Source organism: Salvia miltiorrhiza, chromosome 2 (assembly GCF_028751815.1).
Source record: "Salvia miltiorrhiza cultivar Shanhuang (shh) chromosome 2, IMPLAD_Smil_shh, whole genome shotgun sequence".
Taxonomy (NCBI): domain Eukaryota; kingdom Viridiplantae; phylum Streptophyta; class Magnoliopsida; order Lamiales; family Lamiaceae; genus Salvia; species Salvia miltiorrhiza.
Window position 1 is genome coordinate 69,370,429 of NC_080388.1, and position 10,208 is coordinate 69,380,636.

Sequence of the window (10,208 nt, forward strand, 5' to 3'; positions counted from 1 at the left end):
TGTGGTTGTAATGTGACTGTTATAGTTATAGATATATAGATCAATAGATATATAGAATCTAATGGATGCTGATTTCACAACGTGAAGATAATTCAATATTTTGCATGAGGTTGTTTAAATTAAATGTTTTGTCCGGGATCTTAATTTTCTTAATATTAAAATTAAAATACAAAATCGAATCCTGATGGAATTGTTTACTTGAAGTAAAGCTTGAAAGGTAGTATAGCACAAATATAAACCTCACTCGGGGAAAGAAAAACAAGCACTAACTCGAATAATTTGATTTTTATATGTACAGTATTATTTATGTATAAATCAATGCACTTAATTTTACAACCCACTGACAGATATGTTTGGTCTTCTTTGGTATCTAATTAGAGCAGTATATTAATTTTTAATAATCTTTAACATCTGAAATAAAATTAAAGTCTTCTTCGCAACCAACGTTGTATTAAAATGAATAAGTGATTGCTTAAATTAAATGACCTATATAGTCACCTGAAAAAATGACATATATAGTCGTAATTAAAGTTAAGTCATTATGTGTTTTTTTTGTCTTATGTAGTATTAATGAGAAATTGAATTGTTCAATACTAAGACTAGACGAGTACCAAGAATCGTGGTGTACCTCGTGTATTTCGAGGGAGGAGACGACTTCACATCTTTTCCTCAATTGTGCGTGTAAACACAAATTTTTGTATTTCAATTTGATAAAATACAAAATGCGTTACAAAGATAATTTGATAGATTTGAAGATAGATTTATGCGGGTTGTAATCTCTAGTTAATCCTCTGATTCTTTTCTTCCATTTGATTCTTGAACAAGCTCGAAGGTTATTGAAATACTTGATTTGATGACGCCAATCCAAGGGACTTAAGTCGTGATTTTGGATTGAACGTTGAACTTGATTTGATTTGAGAAGAACGTTCTTAGAATTTTGTAAGAACGCCTTGAAGCTTTCGAACTTGATTTGATTTGATTTGAAGAACGTCCTTAGAATTTGTAAGAACGCCTTGAAGCTTTGGGACTTGGTTGATTTGATTTGAGGAAGATCGTTCTTGGAATTTGTAAGAACGCCTTGATCACTTGAAGATTTGAAGGTTTGATCACTTGAAGATACTTGAAGAATACTTGAAGACTTGATAGAATTCTTGAAGATTTGAATACTCAAACGATTGAAGATTTGAAGGAGACTTGAAGATTTGAATGCTCAATTACTTGAAGATTCGAAGGATACTTGAATGTTGCCTTGAAGATCTTGAAGATTTGAAGGATATTTGATGAATACTTGAAGACTTGATAGAATTCTTGAACTCCTCAATCTTCCACTTCAACTTGTGATACTAGAGAGAATTCTTTTTGCTCTTTGATCTTCCGCTTCTTCAAATCTTCAATCGTTTGAGTATTCAAATCTTCAAGAATTCTATCAAGTCTTCAAGTATTCTTCAAGTATCTTCAAGTGATCAAACCTTCAAATCTTCAAGTGATTAAGGCGTTCTTACAAATTCCAAGAACGATCTTCCTCAAATCAAATCAACCAAGTCCCAAAGCTTCAAGGCGTTCTTACAAATTCTAAGGACGTTCTTCAAATCAAATCAAATCAAGTTCGAAAGCTTCAAGGCGTTCTTACAAAATTCTAAGGACGTTCTTCTCAAATCAAATCAAGTTCAACGTTCAATCCAAAATCACGACTTAAGTCCCTTGGATTGGCGTCATCAAATCAAGTATTTCAATAACCTTCGAGCTTGTTCAAGAATCAAATGGAAGAAAAGAATCAGAGGATTAACTAGAGATTACAACCCGCATAAATCTATCTTCAAATCTATCAAATTATCTTTGTAACGCATTTTGTATTTTATCAAATTGAAATACAAAAATTTGTGTTTACAAATTTTGGCAATTGAAGTACAAAATTTGTGTTTACAAATTTTGGATTGAACGTTGAACTTGATTTGATTTGAGAACATTCTTAGAATTTGTAAGAATGCCTTGAAGCTTTCGATCTTGGAGATTTGAAGATCTTGATCACTTGAAGATTTGAAGGTTTGATCACTTGAAGATTCGAAGGATACTTGAAGATTTGAATGCTCAAATACTTGAATGTTGCCTTGAAGATCTTGAAGATTTGAAGGATACTTGATGAATACTTGAAGCTTTGATAGAATTCTTGAAGACACTTGAAGAATACTTGAAGCTTTGAATAGAATTCTTGAAGATGCTTGAAGAATACTTGAAGCTTTGAATAGAATTCTTGAAGATGCTTGAAGCTCTTCAATTCTTGCAAGACTTCACTTGATACTTGATAGAATTCTTTGAACTCCTCAATCTTCCACTTCAACTTGCGATACTAGAGAGGATTCTTTATGCTCTTCGATCTTCCATCCCTTTACGTTTTTGATAATGAGCACCCCGACACCTCTATTTATAGATTTTAGAGATGGGCTTCATGGGCTTTATGGGCTTTGGGCCTCCATGCATGGGCCTTAGGGCTTTAGGTGTCCATGAGCCCATTAATTCATTTATATTAAATATTAATTATATATCTATTTAATTTAGGAATAAAATCCCATTTAATAAAATAGAAAATATAATTGAATATTTAATTCGTGAATTTACACGTGGCACGATTTAATTCGACGACAAATTTAATTGCCTACAAATTGCCCCATCGAGACTTGTTTATAGACGAAATGCCTTTGGTAATAGACGAGTCTCGAAATATATCTTGATAGTTTAAACTCTTATCGCGGAGTTCTTGATTTTGAATTTTGTAAATAGTTTATACTCGTATTTAGGAGTTCTTCATTTTCTTTGAATTTATAAATAGTTTATACTCGTATTTAGGAGTTCTTCATTTGATTTTGAAATTTTAAATAGTTTATACTCGTATTTAGGAGTTCTTGAATTTGGATTTGAATTTTAAATAGTTTATACTCGTATTTAGGAGTTCTTCAATTTGAATTTGCAAATAGTTTATACTCGTATTTAGGAGTTCTTGAATTTCTTGAACTTTGTAAATAGTTTATACTCGTATTTAGGAGTTTTTCACTTGAATTTGTAAATAGTTTATACTCGTATTTAGGAGTTCTTCATTTTCTTTGAATTTATAAATAGTTTATACTCGTATTTAGGAGTTCTTCATTTGATTTTGAAATTTTAAATAGTTTATACTCGTATTTAGGAGTTCTTCATTTGATTTTGAAATTTTAAATAGTTTATACTCGTATTTAGGAGTTCTTCATTTTGATTTTGATTTTGAATTTGATTGATTTTTTTTTTTTTTTGGCAATTAAAGATTAATTGCTTAATTACATTTTGAGGTGTGCAACTACCACCCCTAGTTAATATTTGGGACCATTTTCGGTCCAAAACAAATATATGTGGGCTAATAAACTTATCAGCCCAAACCACATTTTCCTTAAGCCCATTTTCGAAAGCTTCACATGGCACTTCTCATTTCAAGTTTGCTTTTTTTTTTTTTTGCATGTACTGCAGAGTATTCCACCATTTTTTTTTTTGTGTACAGCTAGAACTCCACCATTTTTTTTTGTGTACAGCTAGAACTCCACCATTTTTGTACCACCATTTTTCTTTGCAACAACTTTGCCTCTTTAGGCATATCAAAGTCTGCGAAAATAAAGCCATGGAGCCTCTACAGAAAACTATAGAAACATCTGGGGTGCTTTTCTCTTTGATACAGCTGGAGTTTTATTTCTTTCCTTCGTGTACAGCTGGAACTCCACCATTTTTGTACCACCATTTTTCTTTGCAACAACTTTTAATTCATGCGCACAAATGTACCATGCTCAGCTATTGCCAGCTATCATTTGCACCACTGCTAGCTATGTGAGAACTTTCCCTTGCCTATATATAAATAAAGCCTCTAGTCTCTTGTGAACAGCAACACCACTCTTCACTTTTTCCTTTCTTTGTAGCAATAGCAGTAGAAGCAATCTCCTTCAAAGAAATCCATCTCTCTTTCTTTCATCTTTCTTGTTGCCATCTTTGATAGAGTTAGCTGTAGCTTGTCTTCCACTAACAGCCCTTCTATTTCAGTCGGCGTCGCTACCTTTTCCGGCTCGGGCTCGGGCTGCGGGGGCACGTCCTTCTCCGGGGCAGTGGGTTTCTCCGCCACCGACACCTCCTCAGCCGCGCATGCTGCCGCTGTCGGCTTTCTCGCGGTCTTATCACTGGGCACGAGATTCTCAGGAGTGGTCTTAGTTTTCTTCGCTGTGCAGCAGGTAGTGTAGCATCAGCTTGCATGCGAATGAGTGCCAAATCAGCAAGACTGCCGAAACATGCCCCGATTGCACCTGCAGTCAATCCACATAGAGCCTTCTGGTAAAGGGGCAACGGCTTCCCATCATTGGCCTCTATTGCTTTGTTTGTCAAAATCCTAAACGATCCAAGACGAGCAGTTGTATATGTTGCTTGTCTAAGAAGCCCAGCAGACAAACCCTTGTAAAAGGCGCCAACCCCATCGTTTTTAAGCATGTTCCTGGTCACCTCACCAGCTGATCCCTGGCCAAGCTGTATTCTCACCTTGATCATATCGATGGGCTGAATCACGCAGGTAGCCAGCATTCCAGAAGCACCGCCATTAACAAAGGGCTTCACCGTAGGCCAAACCCCAGCTGACTTCGGCTTCTCGGCGGCCATTTTTTGTTTTCCTTCTTTCCACCTTCGATTCTCTTTTCCATTTTAAATCATGCAAGGCACGCTCCTCCTTTGTGTATAATCTGTTATTGTTTGAAAAATGTTTAGCATGCTTCTCGTTTTCTTGTTTATTTGATCAAAAATAATTGCCGATTTTGTCGTGATCCTCCTTTTGCCGAACATATGCCTTAGATATGCATGAACTAAGCTTTCCAAACTTCACCCCATGCTTATTACCGCTGCTGCATTTCATCGAGTGATATCACGATCATGGCTTTAGCTTCTTCGTTTTGGTTTTGGCTAGGCGAAGAAGCGGTCGAGCATCGTCGGCGAAACAATCGGCGACTTGGTTCAACTTTTGCGGCATTAGATGGCAGCAGCAGTCGGGACGATATTGGCAGTGAGTAGCAGCTACGGTGAGCATTGCTGGTCATGAGTGTGTCGAAGGCAAGAGACGACAGCGGAGAGGCAATCGAGAGAGAGGAGAGGGCAAACTCCTCTTTTCTTTTTAGACGGTGAGGGAGATAGGGTTTGGATGTGAGGAGGAAATGGGGGCTGATGGGCTGTGGATCAAGGTCCTTTTTTTTTTTTTTTTTTTTTTTTAGAATTTCCTTTTTAAGTCTCCTTTATTGCAATTCAATAACTCAAAATTCACATTTTTTTTTACTTTGACAAAAGTTAATTCTCAATATGAATTTTTTTTTTCTTGCAGTTGGCAGCAGCGAAAGCTTGGTGATACAACCTTGGAGAGTTATGTTCAGGATTGGCGTAGTCTCATCAACCAACTTCATGACAGATTTTGCCCCAAACGAGATGCTTTGAGTATTTGCAAAGTTCGGAATCTATTGTCATTTTTTCATTCAGTCTTGACATATCCATCAGCCCGACTAAAGACGAGAGTTTATCCCAAAATCTGGCAGTAGCCCATCTAAGACCTTATTTGAGTGATGTTTACTTTGCACTTCAGGTGGCTCAATTGGCTTTTAATCAGATTTCGGGTGCGCTCGGATCTGGGCCATTGTGAGTCCAACCTTTGAAGATTGCTGGTTACATCTTCTCTTTGCGTGCATTTGAGCAGGCTAGATGACTCAATGGTGTTCTATTATGTCTGGTGAACATGTGTTTCAACTCCACGAGCAGATTCAAACGAGATGCTTTGAGTATTTGCAAAGTTCGGAGTATTATGTACAAGATTGGCGAATTAACCAACTTCATGGAAAATTTTGCCCCAAACGAGATGCTTTGAGTATTTACAAAGTTCGGAGTCTATTGTCATTATTTCTTTCAGTCTTGACATCTCCATCAGCCCGACTAAAGACTATCCTCAGAGAGTTCATCCAAAAAAAATTGGCAGCATCCCATCTAAGATCTTATTTGAGTGATGTTTACTTTGCACTTCAGGTGGCTCAATTGGCTTTTAATCAGATTTCGGGTGCGCTCGGATCTGGGCCATTGTGAGTCCAACCTTTGAAGATTGCTGGTTACATCTTCTCTTTGCGTGCATTTGAGCAGGCTAGATTTTCTTCCCAATTTGAGATATATTCGGCTTCACATAATCAACTTAAATCATAACTTGATGATATAAATTGAAAAGAGTCAAACACAACTTATGACTGAACTTAGAAATTATCTAAGCTGCCTACGTACCCTTTTGAAAGGGATCAAGTCAAAACGTAGTTCATAGGATCAACAAGTGTTTGAGATTGGGTGCCGTGCACAGTTTATACTCATGCGGGCCAGGAGTAACATGCAGTTTAGGCTCGTGCGTCAAGGAGCTGTCTTCATACACTCCATTTTGTTTGCTTTTCTCCATTTCTGGTTTTTCATCTGACTCATCCTTTTGGCTTTTTTTTTTTTTTTTTAAAAAAAAACTATATACATATGTACATGTTTCAACTTCTACCACTTTTCAAGGATAGTAACGTTTCAGGAACTTGCCGTTGATAGGCCCAATTCTGACGTTGTCATCAGAAAGAAGCCTGTATGCTCCGTTTGTGTAGACTTCCTTGACAACATATGGGCCATCCCACCTTGATACGAATTTGTTTCCAACACGATGAGTGACAACGATTGGCCTCCTCACAGCGAGGACCAAATCTCCAACTTGAAAAGAACGCACTCGCACCGTCTTGTTGAAAGACTTTGAGAGGCGAGCTCGGTAGCATTCTAACTTTTGCTGAGCTTCCAGCCTTTTCTCATCTAGAGCTTCGAGTTCCTCCAAACGCAGACGTGCATTTTCTTCTTCAGTTAGCCCTTCCTGAATGGCCATTCTCAAAGAGGGAATTTGTTGCTCGAGAGGAATGACAGCTTCAACCCCATATACCAAAGAGTAAGGCGTTGCCTGCGTAGGAGTTCTATAGGTGGTTCGATATGCCCACAATGCTTCCCCAATACGTTCATGCCAGTCACGCTTTGATTTTGAAACAATTTTCTTCAACAGATTGCACAAAGTCTTGTTGAATGCCTCAGCCAACCCATTTGCCGGTGCATTATACATCGATGACTTCCGTTGCTTGAAGCCGATTTTTTCACAAAGCTTGTTTATCACCGTGTTGCTGAAAGGTGTTCCATTATCAGTTATGATGTAGCGAGGAACTCCATAGCGATAGATGATGTTGGTCTTGATAAACTCAGCAACGGTCTCTTTCTTCACTTCTCTTAATGGTATCGCCTCAGCCCACTTGGAGAAGTAATCGGTCGCTGCCAAAATGTATAAATGCCCCCCTGATGATTTTGTCAATGGACCAACAACATCCATGCCCCAAGCATCAAAAGGCCAGGATGCAACTGTGGGGTGTAGTGGCTCGGGTGGCTGATGAATCAGGTTCGCATGAAATTGGCAGGCTTGACATCTTTGCGCATAATCCAAACAATCTTTCACCATAGTTGGCCAGTAGTAGCCCATCCTCTTGATTCGAAAGTGCAGCTTTGGACCTGACTGATGAGCACCGCAAATGCCGGAATGCGCCTCTTCCATGGCTTTAGCAGCTTCCTCACTACTTAGGCACCTGAGAAATACTCCATCAAAAGACCTCCTATAAAGCGTCCCTTTGAAGAAAATGAAACGAGTGGCGCGCCGTCGGATGTCAACCCTTCGACGTGGATCATTTGGTAATTTATCATACTTCAAATAATCAACCAACAATTGGCGCCAATCTTCTTCCTCAATTTCGAAGACCTCAACAAGATGACTTTCAATTTCTTCGCATTTCTCTTCTTCAAAAATAGGTGGTATAACCCATCTTTCACACACTGGAATTTGAATTTCGCCACTGATCATAGCTATGGTAGATGCGAGTTTAGCCAAGGCATCTGCTTGCTTATTTTCACTTCTTGGAACATGTTCGATTTCCACATCTCCAAGCCACTCAATGATCTTGCGAGCATACTTGACGTATGGCAATAATTCAGGTTTCTTCACTTCATACAGTCCAAGTATTTGATTAACCACCAATTTAGAATCACCATATACTTTGAGGTGAGATTGCTGCATATTCAACGCCATTTCCAAACCGAGGATCAGAGCTTGATATTCTGCTACATTGTTAGAGCAATTCTCAGTTAGAGTGAAGGAAAATGGCAGCACTTGACGTTCTGGTGTCACGAACACGATCCCGGCACCAGCACCTTCTTTATGAGATGCTCCATCGAAAAACATCCACCATGGTAGGGCGACATCGATTACAAGTGCATCTTCATCCGGGAGGTCATCACTTAGCTCCCATTCAGCCGGAATTGGGTGGTCTGCTAAGAAGTCTGCCAACACTTGTCCCTTCACAGCCTTTTGAGGAACATACACAATCTCAAATTGTTGCAGTTGGAGGTACCAACTTGCAAGTCTGTCAGATAGAACAGGTCTGGACATCACAAACTTTAAAGGGTTTGCCTTAGATACGAGGCGGACAGTGTGAGCTTGAAAATAATGCTTAAGCTTCTGGATAGAGAAAATCAATGCCAAACACAGCTTCTCAATTGGAGCATATTTCAACTCATTTGGTGTCATTGTCCTGCTCAAGTAGTATAATGCATTCTCTTTTCCACCTTCATTCTCTTGCGCAAGCAAAGCTCCCATGGATCGTTCTTGAGCAGCAATATATAAAATCAAGGGGCGTCCTGGCACAGGTGCTGCTAATACAGGAGGCTGCATCAAGTAAGATTTGATGTTCTTGAAAGCATTTCTACATGACTCATCCCACTCGAATGGTATACTCTTCTTCATAATTCGGCTAAATGGTTGACACCTTCCAGCTAAATTTGAAATAAACCTTCGTAAGTATGCTAACTTCCCTTGCAAACTTTTCAGGTCATGAATATTTCGAGGTTCGGGTATTTTTAGTATGGCATCAATCTTTGCTTGTTCAATTTCTATCCCCTGATGGCGAATAATGAACCCAAGAAATTTGCCGGATTTGACGCCAAATGCGCATTTTAATGGATTCATTTTCAACTGATGCTTTCTCAGTCGCTCAAAAATCATTCGTAGATCTTGCAGGTGATTGTTTCGTTTTTTGGACTTAACCACCAAATCATCCACGTAACACTCAACATTTTTATGAAGTATATCATCAAATATCTTCTGCATGGCTCTTTGGTAAGTGGCACCAGCGTTCTTCAACCCAAATGGCATCACTTTGTAGCAATAGATTCCTTTCGGGGTTCGAAATGCTGTTAACTCTTCCTCATTTGGTGACATGCGAATTTGATTGTAACCGGAAGATCCATCCATGAAGGTTAATGCTTCATGCCCAGTTGTGGCATCGATCATCAATTCGGCAATTGGCAATGGAAAGTCATCCTTGGGGCATGCTTCATTCAAGTCCCTGAAGTCAACACATACACGAATTTGTCCATTTTTCTTTCTTACTGGAACAATGCTTGAAATCCATGTTGGGTATTTGACTTCTCTAATAAAACCCACATTGATGAGTTTGTTCACTTCAGCTTCAATTAGAGGAACTAATTCTGGTCGGAATCGGCGCTGGGCCTGCTTGACTGGTCGTGCATCCTTTCTAACGGCTAAATGATGAACAGCTATCTTGGAGCTCAACCCCGGCATTTCCTTATAAGACCATGCAAAGATGTCTTTGAATTCTTTGAGCAATTCGATATATGAGTATTCCTCATCAACGGTCAGCAACGCGCTGATGTAAGTGGGTCGTGGATCTTCAATAGTGCCCAAATTAATTTCTCTCAATTCATCAACAGTAGCCTTAACTCCTTCTTCAAACTGTTGAGGAGCTATTTCAGCGTCTTCTTCTTCAACAACCACTTCTTCACATGAGGTGATATGGTTTGATGTAACAATATCTTCGCAACGCACTTGACCTTGAGTAGTATGAGAAATTGGATTGTTAGCACCATTAGTAATGTAGTAAGATGAAGCCACACTCTCTCTATCTTCATCGTCTTCGGCATCCCGTGTAAAGATGATTGTCTTTATTTTGGCCTTCAATTCTTTTTCACATGATATGAGCAAAGTGGTACACCTCTTCATACGAGAAGGAATCGAGCTCCTTAGCTTTTCTGTTATGTCCAATTCATTGGCCCTTTTT

General features: G+C 38.7%; 1 protein-coding gene across 1 annotated transcript; it reads right to left on the reverse strand.

Moving 5' to 3' along the window:
- Nucleotides 1-4,065: 4,065 nt before the first annotated feature.
- LOC131009933 (mitochondrial dicarboxylate/tricarboxylate transporter DTC-like) lies at nt 4,066-4,669 on the reverse strand. The gene has a single exon (XM_057937332.1). It carries the CDS (start codon nt 4,657-4,659, stop codon nt 4,066-4,068), a length of 594 nt encoding a protein of 197 aa, XP_057793315.1. The 5' UTR covers nt 4,660-4,669.
- Between the last annotated feature and the right edge of the window lie 5,539 nt (nt 4,670-10,208).

Coding starts and splice junctions, on each gene's coding strand:
- LOC131009933 (XM_057937332.1), bottom strand. CDS start 4,659: ATGGCCGCCGAGAAGCCGAAGTCAGCTGGGGTTTGGCCTACGGTGAAG.